Source organism: Eptatretus burgeri, chromosome 17 (genome assembly GCF_056783735.1).
Source record: "Eptatretus burgeri isolate ZD-2024b chromosome 17, Ebu_testis_v1, whole genome shotgun sequence".
NCBI classification, from domain to species: Eukaryota; Metazoa; Chordata; class Myxini; order Myxiniformes; family Myxinidae; genus Eptatretus; species Eptatretus burgeri.
The window spans coordinates 30,542,428-30,565,620 of NC_140977.1; the positions used below are offsets into that span (position 1 = coordinate 30,542,428).

The 23,193-nt window shown below is 42.4% G+C and overlaps 2 protein-coding genes across 5 annotated transcripts in view; one reads left to right on the forward strand and one right to left on the reverse strand.

Annotated features, from left to right (window-relative positions):
• LOC147009672 (divergent protein kinase domain 2A-like) overlaps positions 1 to 5,017 on the forward strand; it is a 35,667-nt gene extending 30,650 nt beyond the window's left edge. The window contains exon 7 of the mRNA XM_085860970.1: positions 378 to 5,017. Coding sequence (XP_085717096.1) covers positions 378 to 421 — 44 coding nt within the window. The 3' untranslated portion in view covers positions 422 to 5,017. The remainder of the gene's footprint in view (positions 1 to 377) is intronic.
• On the reverse strand, positions 2,345 to 22,531 carry RGCC (regulator of cell cycle). 4 transcript variants are annotated; one of them, XR_015052652.1, is made up of 5 exons: positions 22,510 to 22,531; positions 8,547 to 8,762; positions 7,377 to 7,448; positions 6,697 to 6,759; positions 2,345 to 2,705 (listed from the first exon to the last, which is right to left on the reverse strand). XR_015052652.1 is itself a non-coding variant. In XM_085860971.1 (5 exons), the coding sequence occupies exons 1-5, from the start codon at positions 9,218 to 9,220 to the stop codon at positions 2,597 to 2,599; spliced, it is 504 nt and encodes a 167-aa protein (XP_085717097.1). In that variant the 5' UTR covers positions 9,221 to 9,848; the 3' UTR covers positions 2,345 to 2,596. The 4 variants fall into 4 exon arrangements, 2 of the variants coding, with proteins under 2 accessions (XP_085717097.1, XP_085717098.1); XR_015052651.1 differs by lacking the exon at positions 22,510 to 22,531 and adding an exon at positions 22,044 to 22,200; XM_085860971.1 differs by lacking the exon at positions 22,510 to 22,531 and adding an exon at positions 9,190 to 9,848 and having other exon boundaries at positions 6,687 to 6,762.
• Positions 22,532 to 23,193: the final 662 nt, after the last annotated feature.

Sequence of the window (23,193 nt, forward strand, 5' to 3'; positions counted from 1 at the left end):
TATATATATATATGTATATGTATATGTATATATATATATATATATATATGTATATGTATATATATATATATATATATATATATGTATATATATATGTATATGTATATATATATATATATATATATATATGTATATGTATATATATATATATATATATGTATATGTATATATATATATGTATATGTATATATATATATATATATATATGTATATGTATATATATATATATATATATATATATATATATATATATATATACATATACATATCTCTCTCTAAAACGAGGGAGGGGGTGGGGGCTCTCATCGTGGCCTTGTGAAGGGAGTGGCAGGGATTGCATTGAAAGTTCCCTCAGAATGACGTGGCATTTTCCACAGGCTGCACCGTGGACCCGTCCCCAACAGAGGCACACACGAGCTGAGATGGAAAAAGCCATATGAAGAATAAGAGGACAAGCGCACGAGAAGAGACGGGAAAAGAGATGTATGAAGATGGAAAGGGCAGAAGTGCAAGTGTATGGGACAGATAAGAGTCAACAAAGAGCTTATCCTTGTCCTCAAGCTTGTCCTGTGAGGAGCACAAAGCCCATAGGGCAGTATGGAAAGCCTCAAACGCGGTTTGGTTCATGGGGAGCTGCTGGATACAGGGACCCAGCAGAAACGGAGTTGCTTGCAGCTGACATATCTGAGACACCAGAGAGGGCTTGCCTACTGGGTCTGGGGACCTCAGTGATGTGGCTGCGTGTCCCATCACGCCACTTCGCCACTGCCCATTTTCCCCACCCATCTTCCCCATTCGCTAGTATATTTGGGCTTCTGCAGCCCCGTCGGGTTGTGTTAGGGGAGAGAGGAAAAAAAAGACCCTACTTTTCTTTTCTCCATACTTTACTTTTCTTTCCTTCTCAAGTTTTTCTTCATTGTCTTCTCCCCTGTTTGAATGATGGCCATGTGTCCTTTGTGTAGATAAGATTGTACAAGAATACATGTTATGGTTAAATCTGCTCTTGTGTGCTTTTTGCTTGCTTCTAAATACTCGCTTTTAAATGTTATTTTTTGTTATTTCCAATCTGTCTCGGTTGTGTTTTCCTTTATATGTCTGACACAGTGTACAAGTATAGTTAGACGGGAGGTTGTACCCTACTTGATTTGCTCTGTTAGCCAGTGCTGCAACTATCTCTTCCGCTTGGCAGAAGATCACTAGGTGTGGCTTCTCGTTAGGTTGCCGTGCCAATAGAAAGTTATCGCGGAAACATTGAAGCATAGCCATGCCGGTAGTCTAAGTCACGTGGCTATGGCTGAGCAAGAGCTGCAGCCCATTGAATTGCGGAGTTATCTGTGGTCAGTTGCCTCAGGACTGGGTGTTCGGGAGAAACTCAAGTGCTTCCCCCCCCCATGGCGAGCTCCAAAATCTGAATCCGCAACAATATTTATTCATCGATTTATTTGCTGAACTGCCTAGCTTTTTTGATTAAAGATCTAACGATGGATTCTGAAGAACCATTTGTTGAACCACAGATGCAATCTAGCTTTCTATCTGTCTCACAACTCTCAAATGGCACCTGCCACCAAAACCCATAAATCACAGCGATATTCCTTCATTGTCCCTGCAATGGTGTTCTGAAAGTCTGTTTATTCACCAATATGCAATTCTCTCTGATGGTGTGATTCTGTACACGGCAGGGAAAATGGAGGGGTGCACTATCAAAGGGCCTGGTCAGGATGGGGTCAACCCAGGATTGATGAAGCTTCTTTTGAAAGAGATCTACGGGTCGCCTGGGACCGGTGTTAAACCGGGCAGATGGCTGTGGGTAGCATCATTTGCTGGGGCAATGCTGAGCTGCTGACTGCCCCCTGTAGAGTAGGGCAGGAATGTGGAATTTGTTCATGGTGCCGGTGATAACTCGCCTACTCTTCACAAAGGAAACCCATGGGATCTTAACATCAACCAATTAATGCTGGCAAACAGGACGCCCAGTTTAACGTCCTTATGAGGGATGGCACACACATTGTTAAAAAAAAAAACACCAGGATGATAGTTTATAGTTAGTTCAGGGATTTGAACCCAGGCTTGATGGCTCAGATATGTGTGCATACCTTTAGGTCATCCTGCCAGGACGAAAGTGAATTGACAATAAGAATTGGTTTGAGTAAAATGATTCATCATTTTGCTTTGATAAAAGTAAATAAAGCAGTTTAACTGAAATATCAGTCAAGACTGAGACCTACTTTTCTTTTCTTTTTTTTATATACCCCGGGTCTAAATCTGTTCGCGGCAATCTTGCCGCATGGCGGCATACTTGCATATTTTTAAATCCTTAGAATAAACAGAAACTGAACAGTCAAAATACAGAAATAAAACACTTTTCATTGGTCAAAAGTAACAAGTGCAAAGCATAAAGTTAATGTTAATTCACTCGGTAAACATTTCACTGATCTTCATGAAACAGTCTCGCATCAACCGTTTACTCAGTAATCATTTCAACCTATGCAGCATTCCACATCTTCCTCCCCCCAACCATCCATCCACATGTCCCTGACCCCAAACAACCTGAATGCTTGTGTATTTCAAGCCTTTAGCCATTATAAGTAACCCAATCCTATCCTTCATCATCTGCATTCTTTCTCTTTTGCACTCCAGAGCTTCCATGTCCATGTGGCCCTCTCTGAGTCCTCGATCCAGCAGAGCATCTCAAACGCATCACATATCTGCAAAAAGGTGCACAAAAACCGTCACCTTGATGTGTGACGAATATGGTACAGACAGACTTTTTTTTTCTCCCACTATCACAATATTTTATACTTCTTTTGTAAACAAAGACAGTTAACCTGATATCTCAAAGGTACTGAGGATGGGCGTTCCAAAAGTTATCAGAATGATACATTTGTCCAAGAAAGGACAGCATTTCAATGATTTTCAAAACATACAGGTACATATAATTAGTGAGGAAATCTTGATTTTACTAATTATATTTCCTTGTGCATTGAAAAATGAAATTTAAAAAAGTTGGAATATCTTGGATTAGTGCAAATGTCTCATTGCGATGGTTGTGTCAATGCCAAAGACATTGTGAGACATCCTAATTTAACTTATACCTCTAACAGTTTAACTGCACAATTCTTAATCTTTTTCAAACTTATTTTAAAGTTTCTTCAACTCACATGATGAAGTTAAGAAATCTATTTTCAGTACCAAAGGTCTTTTTTTTTTCAAATACCAGGAGCACACAAGCTGACATTAAAAAAAAAATTGTTTCAGAATCCACTTCATCAAATATATAAAGCTTATATTTTTATATAAACTAATATTTTTATATAATGCTTATATTTTGGTACAAAGTCAACCGGAAGACCAAATACTGCATTGGAGTCACCAAAAGGAACCCAAATAAGTAAAGAGCAAAGATGAAGTCATCAGGAGGAACCTTGATAGGATTTGGGTTTCAGCTGCTACTTCTCTACCCTCAGACCCATCCAGGCACAGCCAATTGAGCCTTACATAAAAATTTCTGAAATAATTCACTTCTCATGAGACAGATAGATAAAGAAAGGGAAATAAAAAGTATGAGATAAAATAAAAGAAAAAGCAAGAATTAGAATAAAGAGGAGTGTGAAAAAATCAAAAGGAACAAAGATGTCGGGACAAACCCGGATATATAGATTTCAGCAGTTACTCCCCAGGCTCAAACAAAGCAACATATACAAGCTACCAGCAGAGGTCCATCAGCGGGGAAGCACAGTGCACACAGCATCAGGATATGGTACAAACATAATCAAACGGAAGAACAAATACTGCATCTTCTTACTATAATTCACCGGCTGTCTGTCTGTCTGTTCCCAGATACCGTAAAAACAGCTGAACCGATCGCAACCATTTTTTGGGTGTGTAATCCTGGGACCCCTTGGAGTAAAATAGGAATAAATATTGTTGCGGTTCTAGGAACCGTACGCATACAACATACAGGTGTCCCAAGTCGGTTATGCCATTAAGTGTATGTGTAGACAGAATCCCTCCTTGTGTGAAGTGGGAATTCGAAGGGGTGCGTTGCGATGTTTTTTTAGTTAGGGTAATACATTTTTATATCCCATCCTCCATTGCGATCCACGGTACCCAAGCGCTTGCAGCCTTCGGTTTTCTGGCAACAACGTACCACGGTCCACCTGTTGTCTCTGGAGGCTCGTTTTTCCGAGACAGAATCTTCTCTGTCGCAGTTCCTATTCGGCTTCTCCAAACACTCCAACTCTTTCTTGACGAGTCCACACGTATGGAGTGGGTGGGCCTCGCTGGTGCCTGGACGAGGCCCCGCCCAGAAAGGGCAGACCCATGGGAGCCCTGTCCAATCAGGGCGGACAGTGATGTCAGTTTTTACCAAGGCCCCGCCCTGCTGAGGGAGGTCTATAAACCACGACATCATCCTTCGTCTTGAGTTATTTGGGGGTCGTTTGTTCAGTTCTTTGGGGGTTGTTCGTTCAGTTATTTGGGGGTCGTTCGTTCTGTGCTTGGAGGCCGGAGTTGGTTGGAAAACGAAGGGGTTCCCGCTGCTTGACTCCGCTCACGTCTCGCTCTGATGGCCCGCCTACTAGTCCCGGCCCACTCGAGCTCCTCCACGGACCCGAACTCCACACAGGCGGCTGTGGACCTGACTGCACAACCGTTGGCAGGTGCCGCACCATGGAACATTCCTTTCCCTGAGACTCAGGTACTCGAAAGAACTGCGACCTCAGCCCACCTCCCTCCCTGGCTGCAAAAGTCCTTTGCCTTCAACTGGGTTTATTTTGGCCGAGTGTGTGTCTGAGTGTGTGGCGCCAGTCTAATAAGTGGAAACTGTATAAGTGTTTTCAATCATTGTAAATCTTGCCTGTATAATTCCCGTGTAAGTCTGCTCTGTGTCTGCTTTGTAAGTTGCTGGAAATTGTCGCACTACATCTTCTTTCTTTCCCCTGCATAACACCCCAATAAACCTGTTTCTGTGCCACATAAATTTCCTTGTTTATTATAAATAAATTATTGTAGAAATGTTCCCAGTTCGTTTCCGTCCTTTCTTTCATTGGTCCAGCATGGTTCAGATCTGTTTTAGCTGGGTCTTTGTTCCCGTTAATCTGCTCATCCTAGCCGGCACGGCTTTGGCAGTTCTGCTCGACTGCAGTCGGTAGAGTGACCCGGTTCGAGCAAGATGTGCCAAGGGCGTGGTTCCCCGGTAGAGGACACCGCATGGTTAATTAGGTAAATTGGTTCTAGACAAAAAGACCCTATGCTACGCGGTGGAGGTATTGGCGTCCACGGTCGGTTTAGCAACCCGCCGCCTCACGGAGTTATCCGGAGCAACGGCCTACAATTCCGTGGAGTCTGGTGGGAGACGACGTAACCTCCCCCACCTAGCAGTCATTCTCATCACCGGTCCCCGGCCTGCAACAATATAATAGCATGACCCCCTTGACGGCTCCCAAAGGGAGCAGGTGCTTCTAGTGTTTCTAAATAAAGCTTTAATTTTTATATAAAGCATTTTTTTTAATGGAAAGCATATATTTTTACACAAAGCTTACATTTTTATATTATGCTAATATTTTATACGAAACATATTTTTATATAACGATTATATTTTTATGGAAAGCTTACATTTATATATAAAGCTAATTTTTTGATATAAGCCTAATCTTTTTTTTAATATATAAAGCTACATTTTTATACAAAGCTTACGCATATTTCAATATAAAGCTTACATTTTTATATTGCACTAATATTTTATTCAAAAATTGTATTTTTATATAATGATTATATTTTTATGGAAAGCTTACATTTATATATATAAAGCTAATTTTTTGATATAAACCTAATCTTTTTTTAATATATAAAGCTTCATTTTTATAGAAAACTTGCGTATATTTCAATATAAAGCTTACATTTTTATATTGCACTAATATTTCATTCAAAACCTGTATTTTTATATAATGATTATATTTTTATGGAAAGGTTACATTTATATATCAAGTGAATTTTTTTATACAAAACTTATTTTTATATAAAGCTTACATTTATATATAAAGCCTATTTCTTTTATAAAGAAAGCTTATATTTAGAAAGGTTATAATTGTGAAAGAGCTTTATATATTTGATGAAGTGGATTATGCTTGCATTCTGCAAGTAGATAAATAAATCAAGGATGAGTAATTACATTTTACAGGTAATGTAATTTTTTTCATGTAAATAGCACAAAAGTTATAAAATAAAACTATTGCTGACATTCTCATGGGTTACTCAGCAGCATTAAGTGTCATGATTTATGATTCTAAGTTGAAGACAAACATTAAAGGGCAGTTCTGGAACTTATAAACCAAAGTGGAAGACAAGCAATAATTGTCATATTATGGTAGCTGTTTCCGTTGCACATAATTAACAACAAAGCCCATTTGAGTTATCATCATGTTAAATTAGCATCCTCCCTTTTTGATATGTTAATTGAATTAAAATTAGTAACAATTTAGATATTGGGCTGGAAGAGAAATAGCAATTCTATGTCAAATCACACTATGTATATATCTAATGCACGCACACACACACACACACACACACACACACACACACACACACACACACACACACACACACACACACACACACACACACACACACACACACCATTTCTGAGCAAGGAGTGTTAACATTTGTAAATTCGAAAAAATAAACTCTACTTTGTTGTACCTGCCAGTGTTCTGTCCAGGTAAGCAATGAATGCCTCCAATTCTCGTGTGTCTCCAAGATATGCTGCTTGGGAGGGACAGAAAATATATATGGTTAGATTGTTATCTACATTGTTGTGATAATTAGATTGAGGATTGTGAGGGAGGAGGGGTGTTTTGAAAGAAAGGTAAGTCAAGAGTGGGGATGTGGAGGAAGATAATTCGACCTTTAATGACATCCCAACTGCCCTATCCTGTTGGCTCTGTTTCTGGCTGCTTATCACAGTGATGAAAAGGTTTTTCAACCAAACTTTCAATTAAATTGCTTTTAAAGCTTAATTTGTCCACCATAATTATTTTGTCTATTCCCAAAGACATGAAGGATATGCCTATGACTATCTCATTCAGGGTCCTTACACATCCTCAAAAATATTTTTTAATGACCTTCCTCTCCCCACCCCAGTACTCTCGAGCTTCCTTGATTCATATCCTTTGCAACCATTCGGAAGTGCATGTTTAAGTGAAATTCTGAATATGTTTCTGAGTCCATTGTGGTTTATAACCTGCATACATTTCCTCCTAATTGTGTCAGCCACCTCATGAGGTATCATTATACTGACAAAACATGAGAGGTGATGTCATGGGATGAATCTTCAGTGGGTCATGTGATAAAGATCAAAACATGGTGACTTCCATGCTTACCCCTGGGTCCATGTTTTCTGGAGTGTTTTTCCTTCTTGCATGTTGGACTGCTCATCTGGTCTGCATCAGTATCTGTGGGAAGAGAAAATAGAGCAAGGTGTAAAAAAAAAAATGACATGCAACTGTGAAATACACAAGGATACGCAAAATACTTTTTGTAGTTGGGAACCCTAAAATAGCCTCTCCACATTTGAAAATGAAGGCACCATCAACTGGTATCGCTACCAGACAAGAAGATCTGAGGATTAAATCCACGTGGTGGTTAAAACGGCAGACCTGAGGATAACCTGTTCACAGGCCTGGATTAACCATTAAGCAAAATAAGCACGTGCTTAGGGCCTCAAGGGAAGAGGGGCCCCACAGATTTTTTTTCCAGTGCCGGATTTACAATGGACCATGGTGCAAATGTTGCAGCTGAACCAGGGCTCACAAAAATGGGGCCCCACAATAAATGAAAAAAAAAAAATACATTTTCAAGAATTAATTTTTTTACACTTTTTTATGTAATGTAATACTGATGCTGTCGCATTTACTGGAAATAAACCTAACTGTAAATTTTGTTTCATTTCGAAAAATAAATTTCATTTTACGGTTTAGTATTGTTTTTATTTTGGATTACATAAATATATGGGGGTACCATAATCTTTTCAGTGGTTAGGGCCTCTAAAGGTCTTAATCCGACCCTGCCTGTTCAGGACCTCCACCAGATCATCGTGCCTTATTTTATGAATGCACAAAGATGTACTGTACAATTAAACTGAAACACAGGAGGCTGATGTGCGGTGTCCCCTGCAGACACAGCACCAGCATGGCCGTTTTAGTCAAATTTTATTCCACAGGAGAAAAAAAAAATCCATGACCATACAACTCTGAAGTGAGTAGGCTGATACACTCCCATCTGGACTATCCTGCCATCCCTCGGATGATGAATTCAAACCCATCATTATGATGTAACGTGCTTACTGTCACACAATAGGTGTGCAAAATCGATTATATTATTGAGGAAACCAGATCAGAAAGTGCTGTTGGGGGGGGGGGGAGCAGAACAGGAGTAAGTGAAATTGAAAGGAGACTTAAGGTGGAATGAGCAATGGACAAACAGCCAGAAGGTGACTGAGGGTCAATAGGACATAGCACAGGGGCACATCAAACACCATCCTTATCTCGTACGTTCGTAATCGCTGAAGCCGCTGTCGTTGTCCCCTTCGAAATTGTGCCACCGTACTCTCTGCCCTGTCCATGCATAGCTCGACCTGGCAGTGCCCACAGCGGAAGAACAAGTGTTTCTTAGGCGGTGTGCAGAACACCTTCGGGCCTCGAGCTCCGTCGCAACGGCATGAAACTCCTGCAGTTCTGGCTCCAAGAACGTGTTTACGAGAGTAAGACCTGCAAGTTCAAAAATCGCTATGAACTCACCGGACTGCTTACAAGATCACAGCCTTGAAGCAATTCGTCGGAGTAGCAAGGGACGTTCAAAAAGTTATCGGATGACATTAGTCACAATACTATAGCTCCAGAAACAGACAGGTTTTATTTTTCAACATGTAATTAGCAATACAAGATGTGTTTACATATATCCAGTACTTACAGTATTGAACAAAATATGTAAGAAAATGTAAAGAAAAAAAAAACCAAAAGCTAAAATTGAGAGGAAAATAACAGGTAAACATTTCCCATTGGAATATGACAAAAATCCATAAACCTTTACCAACATCATGGTTATTCTACACAATAGAAGTCCACAAATCGGGATGATAGAAAGCTCTGCAGTCTTCTCTCGCTCAAACGAGTGCCGATAGTAAAATAAACTCACGTGCAAGAGGTCTCTTTTCTGCCTTAGCCATGTTGTCTCCACCGTGGAAGGGTTTATTCTGAGGTTCCTGCCCCGTGCGCCTTATATTGACCAGATCTTGATAAGAATTTCCCCTTGAGACGATTCCTACTCATCTGACCACTTCCTCGAAATTTTCCCTCGACCCGAACAAACCCACGCTCGCTTCCCTTCCCATTGTACGCTCTTCAGGCGGCCTGTGCTCCGCGTCCCCCTATTGAGCTACATCTGTCGTTCCCGAACTGCTTCCACCTCCCTCCCTTTTTGTACTTCTGAAGAAATAAGCCCTCTTTTTTTTCTTTTCTTTATCGCTATCGAATGATACATTGATTCAGATGCGACAAAAGAAAGAAAAAAATTTATTTAGCCCCTCATGGCCAAGTTTATAAACTGTGTGTCGATCTTCGCATCTACATCTGCGATGTAGAAACCATCCCATTGTTTAACAATCTCCTCATTCAATTTGCAACACATACAATGGACGTCTTTGTTCCTCCTCACAAGAGATCTTGTCCATCTTAGAATGATTGTTATTTAAAAACTAGGTTTGTGCTCTTCTCTTGAGCCCATTTTCTTGCGGATTTATTAACTTCTGCTACGTTAAGGTCTTGCCCTTAATGCTCAATCCCATCAATAAAAATTTGCACCATGGTGACAACCCATTTGTCCAGCGAAGTGTCGACCTGCTTTCTGAGCAATTTTTTTCATGTATGTAATGTATCCAGGATCTTCTTGCATCGTAGATCACCCACAATTCAATATATATATATATATATATATATATATATATATATATATATATATATATATATATATATATATATATATATATAATTTTTTTTTTTTTTTTAATGGTACCCAACCCATGTGGTTGAGGTAGTGGCTCACCATCATCTCTTGCTGTTTTCCCCTCCCTTCCTCCACATACAATATTTACTCTTGCTCAGTCACACCTTCCGCTGTACCTCATGTGTTTCTGCCACTTCACCTACAACACTTTACTCTACCATGTCTATATTTTTTCTTGAAAGAATCAGTTGTGTTGTGCTTACTGCTTTGACAAGACAGCTAGGGCAAGTGACATATTGTTGAATGTTCTTGAGTACCCACTCCGAACATTGCAGAAACTCTTCATTATCTGGGACAGCGAATAGAAAGTGTTTCTCCAACTTAAATATATCTGTCTGGACGTTTGGCTCATACAAATTGACTAGATTTTTTTTTTAACTGTGGGGAACTGACGGTTATTTCCTCAACAGGTGGGGTGAAAATGAGGGATTAGGGGGGAAGGGGCCATGCCCCCTACTCTTCCTGAAGTGGTACGGTTAAGGGGAGCACAATTTAAGTTAATGGCATGGTCCTTATGTTTCATGAAGAGTTTGGTCTGTATCTAGCCGTTGGTTTCTAAAAATATATTTTTAAATAAATAACCTGAATTTGAGGTGAAACGCTCTTTTTTTCAGCCTCTTATAGGGGGGGTGAATCTGGATGGGGGGCACAACCCGATGAGACCTTACTGTTCTGATGTATCGTACCAAATTTGGCCCATATCGGTCATGTAGTTTGTGAGGAAAATATATTTTAGTGAACATGAGGGATTAGGAAAGGGAGGCTGTGGCCCCCTTTCCAGGGGAGATACAGCCATGGGGAGTACAACTTAACGTGAGGACATGGTCATGATGTCACGTGGCCTGTTTGGTATGGATTCGGTTGTTGGTTTCTGAGAAGAAGATTTTTGAATGAAATACTAATATTTGTGGCAAACCCCCCGTTTACGCCCTTTAAATGGAAAGCACAACCCTACGAGATCTTGCTATCGGTATGCATCATACCAAATTTGGTCCATATCGGTCGGGTAGCTTGTGGGGAGATTTGTTTTTAGTCAAATGTTAACGGACGTACTACAAACAGATGACCTAACACCAGGACCCACTCTGAGCTTATTTCGGAGAAATAACCTAATCATGTCACCTGCGAATGGGCGCGATGTTGGCAATCGAGTCTGCCTCCCACCCCAAAAACTCCAAAAAACTCCCACTCCCTACCGCCGCCCACCTAAAAAACATCCTTCTTCCTTTCACATCAAACTTGTACGTAAATGTTAAATCATATATTATGTGTTATTCATCTGGGTGTACAATATATGAGAAGCACACCTCTTCAACAGATTGTGGGTTTGGGGGTTAAGAAGACGTGCTATCAGACGGAGGACGGTGGACAGAGGAGAGCTGCAGGAAAGGAGAAAGGTTAAAACGATGGGAAAAGCGGGGTGAGGCTGAATTCACAGAGATGTCATAAATGTAAAAGAGGAAACACATAATGTATTTGTTTCACATTTTGTCACAATTTCTCTTGCTTTCACGCATTCCTGATGGTGATGCGGAATGGGGAAGAAATTGTGGCAACTCTTGTTAAAAAACAAAAAAATCTGCTGTTTTTTCACCCTCATTTCCCAGGAGACACATTTTCAAATGATCTTGAGAGCTATAAAGTGTCCTATGGCTGTGCTTTTGTAAATACAGGTATACTATTACATTACCCATAGCATCACACACACACACACACACACACACACACACACACACACACACACACACACACACACACACACACACACACACACACACACACACACACACACACACACACACACACACGCCTGTGGCCAATTACATTTTTACTGTGAGTAAACTTGCACATGAAATTCTGACAACTCAACCCCCTCCCTACCGAAAGTCCTACCTCCTCCTCCGAAAGTCCTACTTCAAACTCTGCATCACCCGCACCCACAACTCAAAGTCCTAACCCTTCCCGTTCAAACCCTAAGGCATCATTACCCTCCTCACTTCAAACCTTCAAACCCCTCACAACCCCACTCCACCCAAACCACAAATCCTCATCTCCCCCCCCCCACTCTGTCACCGAGAGTCCTTGGCCTCCCCCAACACCAAAACCTCAACCCCCCCTTCCAAATATGTCCCATCTTTTACTCTCCCCCCTTCCTCTCCTTCTCACCATCCTCCCGCTCATAAAAGCAAATGGGCATTCCCACATCGAAACAGCAGAATATTTTAACGTTTTCCACTCCCCTCATGCTATCAACAACTTAAAAAAAAAACCTTTGAAAATGAGTGAAATATGAAACATTTTGAAAATTTCGAATTATTCTCACTCAGATTTCAATCTCACCATCATGTTGTTTAAACTTTCTTTACAAAAGAAGATGATTTTAAATTAATTATTAATAACTTTAAAAATAAACAAGTGGTGTCAGGCACAACAAGTCCCGCCCATTTCAGGCATAAAGTTATTTTGGGGATCAAATTTAAATTTGATACATCCTTAACCCCGATCTTCACAAATATGCATTTTTCACTATAGGATTGTTAGGATTTTAAGTCACAAATAGAATAAGGTTCACTGTAAGCTTAGTTCGAAGTAAATCGGATCATTTTTGACGAAGTTATGAGCGAAAAACGATTTTGATCTTTTCGTGACCTGACCTTGACCTTCGACCTAATTGGACCCAAAAGTTAATGGGGACGTCCGAGGTTCATTACCCACCTGTGGATACAATTTGACAGTGTTTGAGCCAGCCGTTTTCCCGTAAAGTTGTATTTTCGTAACCATATTTTAGTTTTAATGGAAATTTTGTAATTTTGACCGATGACCATGACCCCCAAAACTTCGGACCCTACCGATCTTCACAAATATGCATTTTTCACGATAGGAATGGGTAGGATTATAAGTGACAAATAGAATAAGGTTCACTATAAGCTTAGTTTGAAGTAAATCAGATCATTTTTGACGAAGTTATGAGCGAAAAACGATTTTTATCTTTTCGTGACCTTGACCTTGACCTTGACCTTTCATCCAATTGGACCCAAAAGTTAATGGGGTTGTTCAAGATTCATTGCCCACCTGTGGATTAAATTTGATAGTGTTTGCTAAAGCAGTTTTGCCGTAAAGTTGCTAACAGACAGACAAACAAACAAACCGGACGATTACAATATCCCACCCCCTCCCTCTGGGAGGTGGCAGGATAATAATAACAATTAAAAAACCCATAAAACAACAACCAAGTAAATGGAAGTTTAAAAAAAGGAATATCAAATAAAATAAATGAGTAAAACCCCCACACCCCCTAAAAACATAGACTTTTAAATGGTGTTAATGCAGGACCTTGTTCTTCCCACGCCGAAGCCAGAATGCTTATGGCATTTCCCCGCTGGACGGCCAAGCTCAGTCGCTGCTTGAACCAGACCAGTTGCCTTATTTTGCCCATGGATGCAATGAGCCTTCTACTGATATCACCAACAATGCTGGACATACATCTGCGGCCAGTTTGACTGAGGCCAGTGTATTGATTGCGTTTCAAAACTTCCACATCAGTGGCTGCTGCTCCAGCTATTGAGGCTGTAATGTAAACGTGTGATTTGGCGAAAATGTCAACACAAGTGCAATCTCAGGTTAGGTTTTTCCCATTCTTGTATGGGACAATGGTCAAGCCATCCAGGTGGGTGTTTTTTTGCCAAGGTCTACATCAAGGGGTTCCAGGACAGATGGTATCCCTGCCCCATAAAGAGCACGTTTGACCACATTGTTTAAGGCCGAATGTCTAAAAGATCGACCGGCACTGAAATGGCATGGCAGACCATGGTGTCCAAGTGTATCCATCATACTGCTGCATCGACATTTATGCCACTCACAGACTGATGCTCCAACTCGTAATGCAACCGCTACCCGTAAAGACTCGGGGTCAAGCTGTGTCCCCAAGGAGGGAGCAGGAACTGCATGAAGCCACATCCCGCTTTCCTTTGTGGCTGTGGCCAAAAGACAGCCTCTGGTGACCTGATCCACACTGTTCAACAGGCTGACAAAAGATACTCTTGCCACCTCAACGTCCCATGCTTTTTGGCTGAGCCAGGACAGGCCTTCGGGTTTGCAAACACTGATATGGGCTGAACACAATGACAACACCACCACTGTCAACTCCCCCATTTGTGCCAAATCACTTACACGGGACAGAATGGCATCAACTAAGGGGCGGACTGCCAGCAATGAGGACATGAAGCCAGGGAGAGCGATATCAATAGCCCTCCTGAAACCCAGACCTCCCTGCTTAACTGGGAGCATAGCTTGTATCCAAGCAGAATCATTGCAAGCACCATTCGAGATTTTACTAACGGCTAAACAGTTTATCGAATGGTACAAATGCTTCATGTGCATCAATTTGCTCCAGATGGCCTGCCATGCGGATCAAGTCATCCTGCTTCACGATAATAGCTCTGGGCAAAAGCCTCGGGGAGATCGGAGCACCAAGAAAAGTACAGTCGTTGATCAAAACAATCTTAATATCAGGGAGCACTGCCTTAAATACGGTCTCGGTAAGTTGACAGTCATCCGGCGATGCATGGTTGAGGATGGTCAACTCACACTTGCCACCATTGATCTCGAGGCCAATGTCGGTCAACCGAGCAATGACATTCTGGAGGTCAGCCAGCACTTTCACAGGTTCATCCCCAAACAATGCGTTGTCGAGGTACCATCTATTGAACTCTGACTGAACCCCCCTGGCTATTGGGTCGATGCCCAGCGAAAAAAGACCTGGCCCGAAGGGGTCACCCTGTTGAATGCCACTTGCTGAATAAATGGCCTTGTTGCCATGAAACAAATCAGAAGGTCTGGAGTATGCCTGCCAGATGAGTAGTCAGGAGATAGATAATGGGGGTGCGCCTTCGTACTTCAGACAAAAAAAAAGTCATACCTCAAGCAATTATGTAAATGCATTACGCATGTCGATGTTAAGAGAGAAGGCAGATTCGTCAGATGAAGTCTGGCACTGTGGACAGCCGCTTCACACCCACCTCTAGTTGAATAGCCCAACCGTGCAGGACGTAGCTCAGCCCCGAAATCTTCAGAAAAAGATCTGACTGCGGCTTTCGTCGTGAGACAGCGCAAAGTATTGCCCACAGTGATTGGACAAACACCACCGTCCTTCTTGGTTTGAGGAAATAAATTTGCACTGAAAAAAACAACAGGACGTACGGCTTCGGGAAAACCTCTCCCCGCAGAATCATGTTAATGAACAGGGTAAGAGAAGAGAGTAAGCGGGCCCCCCCCGCATCGGCGGATTCCTTGCCAAAAAGAGCCTGAAGATGTCCCGGTCTGAGCCCATCGGGTCCCAGAGCCGACCCAAATGGAAAAAGGTTGACTGCGATTCGGATGGAATGCTCAGAAAGAACCACCGGAGTGGCTAATTCACTGTCGGACGCGGCCGGTAGGTTGAGGTCAGGCGGGGCAGCGGGATGTTTGGCTTTGAGGGCTTTGGTCGTTTTGGTTGATTGTGGGGCATGCCCCTCACAAGACCCCAACTCTCTGATGGCCCCCTTGGTATCCATATTGGAAATTTTTGCTTTCACCCTTATGTTGTTGGCATTATGAGGCTTAATTGTGGAGTTGCCAGAAAGGACGACTGGAAGCAATGGCAAAACGTCCATTGCCAAAAAAGAGAATAATAATAACCGGCCACCTGACGCTTGACATTATAAGTCAATGAGACATCAGGCGAGACCGGAGTCTCTTTCTCGGGCACCCTAAAGCCAAAGTAACAAAAAAAACAAGGAGGCGATACCACGCCAAGGGGGCTTGGTTCTCGAGGACAACGTCACGGAGAAGTTTGCCAAGAGCATCAGCGACAGGGATACAAGCACCCTTGGGTACTTTACGGAGTACCCTAAAATTATTATGACATTTCGATAAGTCGGTGGAAAAGTCGATTGGGTTGGCCAGGATAGCCAGGGGGGGGGGCTTCGGTGCAATCCCAAGGCAGGCAGGGCATGACCAATTGTTCATAAATCCTGCCGCCTGACACACAAACAATTTAACAAACGAATAGTGGTAATAAGAATTACATAATCAGCACTGAATGGAATGCTTCCTCGTGTTGGTGAGCTTACATTTGGAGCCACCTTATTCGGATGAAGATTGAGAGGAGCCCCCTCAATCTGGGCGCTGGTGATCAGCCAAGTTGTGATGTCAGCTCATCTTTCAACGACTTCACAGAAATCCCTTACAGTTGCTTCTCCAAATGAAGCACAAGTATGCACTGGAATATGTTCAACGTCGTATGAATAACCCTGGTGCGCCGCTTAATTACGACCCCCATTTGATACCCAGCGCACGTTCATGGCTGGAAAGTGCTCCCAGAAACCCATACTCCATGTTAATTCTGGAGCTACATTGTGTGGACGAGTTTGGGGATGAATGAGGCCATTTTTACTGCTTTGGAGCCTCACAGTGGTTGGGATAATTCCAAGGAAGGCATCTGTGCACCAATGGTAGTGCTGGGAAACACCTACCGATCGTCCTGATCCAACTTTGGGCTCTTCCCTCACCAGATGTCTTTAGAACACCCTGCAAAGTCGCTGAGAGAACAGTTACAAAGTGGTTGAGCAGCGAGAGGTTGGTTGAGAGTCAGAGATAGTTGCTGAGGTGCTGGGCGAAGAGGAAAGAGTTCCAGGCCTGATTAGTGGCACGAGGAGGAAGGTGGAGCAGAGTTACTGGGTGGCTGAGTGGGCGGAACGCCCGTACTGTCTCTTATCTTCTGTCTCGTCTGCTGCGGTCGCACAATATCTAAAAAAGAAACCTACAGATACGCACCTCTTCTCATTTTTCTTTCTCTGCACTCTACTTGCACCTCATTACCCCTCATTTTCACCTCCATACTCACGCACATGAGACACCCCTAGTTTTCTTCCCTCATCCCCCCTCCTAAGTACTGGGTTTGCACTGGTCCGTTGGCCGCACCAGGTATTCTAGAGGTCGCAATCACCTTGAGCTCTATCTTTCTGGCTATTCTAATTTCCTCAGGTGTATAGTATGTCTGATGTCGCCTGTCGTGTTAGTGTAAAGTTAAGAATGGGTAAGTTCTTTGTATCAGGTGAACTCTGCACTGTGTCCTCTTTGTACATACTTGCATTTATTTTGCCGCACTCCACAAATCCTTCCTTTCCCCTGCTGTATATATTGCTTGCAATAAAACCTTTTATGATTGTGCCACATGCCGTTTTCTCGCCTTAATAATAAACTGCTTAAATTATAAATGTACCCAGCTCGTTCTGTCTTTTCCTCCAGTGGTGCAACGTAGTCCACACACAGGTGAACCGGGACGTTCTGCTCCACTCATTTGATCATATTATCCGGTGCATACTTGGCAGCTCTGCTCGGCTGCACCTGATATGGTAAGTTAACGCAAGTATGCATTGAGGGCACGAAACTCACTTGATAGGGTCAATCCACTGGAAACAGAAACACGTGAGGTAGTGTAACCCTGCCAGGATTGCAACTTAGCAACTTGCCAGCATGCGGAATTATCTGAGGCTGGCAGCCTCAGGACCGGGTGTTCATGAGGAACCTCAGTGCTTACCCTCGTGGCGAGCCTCAAACCTCAGATCTGTAACAATGCATATATATATATATAAATATATATATAAAAAGTAAAAAAAAATGTTTTTACAGCCATTTTTCCCTGCTGTGCAGGGGTTTTGGCTTTTTCTTGAGGCAATGTTTTATGGCCGGATGCCCTTCCTGACGCCAACCCTGGTCGCCTCTTACGGCACACAGGGATATGGTACACCTATTCTAACCGGGGCATACACCGGGACCAGTACACTGGCACTCATTTCGCCGACCTCGGAAGGATGACAGGCTGAGTCAACCCCCTGGTGTTAATTCAGCAGCCAACGGGGCTTGAACTCAGGACCCTGGGATCCCAAGCCGCCACCCTAACCACTAAGCCAACACCAGGCATATATATATATATATATATATATATATATATATATATATATATATATATATATATATATATATATATATATATATATATATATATATATATATATATATATATATATATATATATATATATATATATATATATATATATATATATATATATATATATATATATTTTTTTTTTGTGAATAAATGAATATGTGTGAAAACAACACACCCAGACCAGTAATCAAGTCCAGGTCCTCTGATGAACCGAACCAGTGCTCTGCCATCTGAGCTATCAAGGCAACCCACCTACCACCTGAGCATGTAATTCTCCCATATATCAAAATGCCACTCTCTTTCCGCCACTGCTTCTGGGACACTCACTACCAACCATAGGCACAATAATGGCATGTCCATGAGAGATAGCACAGATGGCAGAGCAGTGGTATGGTTCACCAGATAACCTGGATTTGATTCCCAGTCTGGGCATGTAGTTTATATGTGTATATATAAACTGAAACTCAAACGCAAAATAAACTTACCACCTTTTAAACATTCAAATATCAGCAATAACACTGCGTTTAGTAAATGTGTGAACTTATTTGTGGACAATAGTGTCCTCACTGTCAGACAAAACGGTCACGGATGGTCACTTGAACCTTCAATGGTCACTTCATAGCACAGTTGTTGAACAGCCGTTTTGACTGTCAGTGATTAGCCAAGGGGTATGGGATGATTTTAATGAGCTGCGCGTGATGTCTTGATATTGGCTTTAAAAAGGCCAGTGCAAAATGTGCATTTCAATCAACATGCCACAATTGTCAAGGGATCAACAGCAGTGTGCCTTGGGCATACTGCAAGGCAGATTGAGCTACCGTGAGGTGGCACGTCGCCTTGGCTGTTCACACCAGACGATATCGGCCCTCGTGGACAGAGACACCCTCCACAACGCTGCAGATGACAGACCTCGATCAGGGAGGCCAAGAGTCACCACTGCAAGGCAGGACAGGCAGATGGTCCTAAGTCAGATGGCTTCAGACATTGAGGACTGACTGGGACAGAATCCAGCAGCAATCCATCCAAAGACTGGTAGGCAGTATGCGCCGACGATGCACTGCCTGTATCCAAAACAATGGTGGCCAAAGACGCAATTGAAAGGGGGCTGACATTGCACCCTGTGCTGTTCTGTACTGTAAAACAAACATGAGATGGTGTATCTTGGTCAAAAACTTGACATGTCATCAATAAAATGCCAATGTTTCAATTAGCAATTGTTGGTTTGTTTTATTTTGAACTGTTACAATTTTATTACATTTCAAACAAGTGGTAAGCTTCTTTTGCGTTTCAGTGTATATGTATATCTTTCCATTCACTGACTCGTATTGAAGATTGGTACCTTCTGGGCGAGAGAGAAGGCTGAATTTTTGCGTGGCAATGGACATCAAAGCCAGTACTCCAGAAAAAGTCACAGAATCATCAGACAACAACCATAAATGGAAATAAATAATAAAATAAAATGCAGGTGAGTGACCGAAGACAATGGTTGAATAGTTTGCATAAGCAGGAATAATCGTTTTGGTGGCAGACGGACAGTTGTTCTTTGTGGATTATGCGGTTTTACCTTGTGAGACATAATCCATGACGATGCTCACCGTAACAGTCAGGAGGTGCATCTGACGTTTAAACGACGAATGTGGGCATCATTGGTTAGATATTTATCGGAATGCCATCCCGATGAGAGCAAATAAGCCCGAAATCCAGATAGGCAGCTCCCTTTGATGTTTAACTGATGTTAACCGTGTAATCTTTGTCTGGTTGACAGAGTCGCCAAGCCGAGGCCTCTGGATTGGAGGTGACACTTTGATGTCGGACTGTGTCCAATGGAGATCGGGGGAGTGCTCGTCACACTCCACATGTTTCGGTATAAAAAAATAAAAAATTATATAAATATATATACATACATATGATTTAAATGTTCATGAGTGGAGAAATAAGAAGCATTTTATATTTGTAATGTAGAAATTGTTTACAAGTCTCAGCAGATCGTTTTCTATAATGTACAACCTCACCTGGAATACTCTGTGCAATCTTGATCACCTGATTGTGGGAATGATATGGAAATAGAGAAGGTTCAGTATTTGTTAATCAGAATAGAATGTTAAGGCAAAAAAGGATTTCACTTTATAACTTTTAACAGAGCTTTGTTTGCGATGTCAAAACCATCTTGCTTTGGGATTGGTAAGTGGTGCTTCCATTGTGGGACATCACGGTCCATGGAGATCGTACAGAGAGCGGTAAATGAATCAGAATGGCAGTGTTATGTGGAATCGGTAGTGTTATATAGGAACAACAGAGTACTGGAAGATGAAACCGGATGGTCATTTGGAGGGAGAGCCAAATGAAAATGACCGTTGATTATTATAAACTGAATTGGTAGGTACTGCCCCACTTTTAAAGTCTGTCGATGAGTTATATCGCAAGCAGTGGCTTTTGTAAACTTCTTCCTTGTAAAAGTTTGTTTTCCTCCCATAAAAGCCTTCCCTCCTATCACCCTTCCATTTCCAACATTTGCCTTCCAATCTGTCGGCTTTGTTGTATTCTCACATCCCTTTCAGTTCAGTGTTCTTGCTCTGGGTTAGTGTCCAGGTAGAGGCTGGCAGGATAGCCTACATCCATAGATGTGTATGCACTCACCTTTTAGCTCTCTAACCTGGACTTGAATCTTGACCCATCTATAAACCGTCACCCTGGTGTTTCACAGGCAGTGGGATACGTCAATGTGTGCATTGTTCCGTTGCATGGACCTCATGCTGGAGGACCTGTCTGCGATAGCATTAGTTGATGGACATTGAAGATCTCATGGCGTCGTTTCGGAACAGTCTGAGTCGGTGAGTTATCTTGGGCACACTGAACAAATTACAAATTCCTACCTGAACTTCAGGTAGCAAGTGGTTTGGTGTCATTGTGGTTGATTTGTGGTAGTGTGTGGCTGTCATTGTGGTAGTGTGTGGTTGATTTTTTTATCGTGTGTGCAGCAGCTCCCAAAGGACAAAGAAATCATCAAGATAGTTCACGTTTCATGTGAATAGCCATCTTCAACCATGAAGGGCAACCAATTTGAGTGTCTTCGTGTTTTGCGGTTGACCCATGTGGTGTGACTTGGGAAATATGAGCCAAAGACTGGTGCGACTTCTAAACTCCTGAAAAATCTCACTCTCTCTGAAAGGACCTCCTGGCAAGTCCTCCCCATCTATTCTCTTAACAGCTTGATGCCGTGGGAAACCGTGGCCCCCAAGATCATTGGAATCTCTCACGATGAAGGTGACTCGATGATCCTATCACTCCACTCATTTGTTCCTCTTTTTCCCCACCTGTGGAACGACCTTCAATATTCTCTTCTCAATCTCATTCTTCCCTCCAGGACTTCAAGACAGCTGTTCACCACCATCTCCGATAATCCCCAATCCAAAACCATGATCTTTTCTACTGCCATTAACCCTCCCCAAGCCAACCTCTTTCCAAATTTCCATTTTTTTCCCCTCCTTTCTCAGAGTTTGCTTCTGTATCCATCCTGCCCATCCCCGTGTCCTCCCCTACCCATAATCCCTTATTTGGCCAAGTGTCCCTCTATTTGTCCTTCAGCCCTGCTGTTAGTGTGTGTCCCTCTTTCTACTGTTCCTTGTGTTCTGTTACATAATGATCCGTTGTATGTTCTCACTCCTGCACAAGCCTCGACTTTGTATACAACAACAACAACAACAACAACAAAAAAGCAAGAGCTTTCTTCTGTCCTTCCTTTTGAAATGTTGAAAAATATTTATTTATTTATTTTCACAAATGTCTGTGTTGAGAGGTAAATGCATGCACAGTTTTTCCAACTGCAGGCTACCTGGCAGGCAACCTGGCACCTGACCAGGTCGCAGTTGAATAATTTTCAGGAAAACTGTACTATATTAAAATGTACCCCAAAAAGTAAGATGAAAACGAAGCGAAGTGGAATAAGAAGAACATTGCAATTTTACAACGAGAGCAGTACTCGGTGGAGTGCATACCTCTGCCAGGCTGAAGAGTTTACGTTTCGCAATCCCACCGATCTGGATCCTGAACTTCACCAACATTGAATAGATTCGTCCTTGTCACACACCCAACGTGTCCACCAAATTTTGTCCGAATCCGTCCATAACTTTGCAAGATATCCTGTTCACAGACAAACAGACAGCCGTGGAAACATCTCGGTCCACCTTCAGAGGCAGAGATCATGGAAGTCATGGAGGAACGGGCTCGTGGACGCAGTGGAGAGTTGGACAGCACATACGACTTGTCAATGTATGAAGAAAGCCATGAGAACTCGAGTGACGTGGGGCTTATCAAATCAGACCGCACCCCCAAAGGGGGGGGGGGACGTTCGATGGAACACACATTGATGTATCACCCTGCCTGTGAAACACCAGGATGGCAGTTTACAGCTGCGTCGGGATTCAAACTCAGGCTAGACAATCTGAAGACGAGTGTGCTTACCTCGAAGAGTCTAAAGTCCTGCTAACCCTCGATCGTTTAATCTGACGTTCTTCTTAACGCCAAATGTCAATCATCGGTACTTCAATCCACTTGACCCACATGTGTATCAATTCACCATTGTTACAAGGAAGCTTTATGACGTCATGATATTGCAGTCAGATTTTATCAACATCGTGCGGCGTGCTTCGTATGTCGAGCAGGGAAATGTCATCACGGCAAGAAAACGATGGAAACGAAACACAATCTCGTGACTCTCGGGCTATTCTGGGAATATCATTTCCTCATAAGCAGCTGTAATCATTTCCTTCCGGTTTAAATGTCAAAGCCGGTGGCACGTGTGTGTGTGTGTGTGTGTGTGTGTGTGTGTGTGTGTGTGTGTGTGTGTGTGTGTGTGTGTGTGTGTGTGTGTGTGTGTGTGTGTGTGTGTGTGTGTGTGTGTGTGTGTGTGTGTTGGAATCCCCAATTGGTAAAAATGAAACTACACTTTGATTGGAGAGATGGATATCACCAAGTAAGAACTTTGCCAGCCAGATTGTATGTTAGTCACATGTTGGTTCTGAGAGGACTGTTTGGTGTTGCGGTTTTCCGACAACTTCCTCCACGTGCAATAGTGACTGGAGAAATGGGGAAATAATTAAATAATTGAACGAGCCATCAAATGTACCAGCCAATTGAAATAACGAC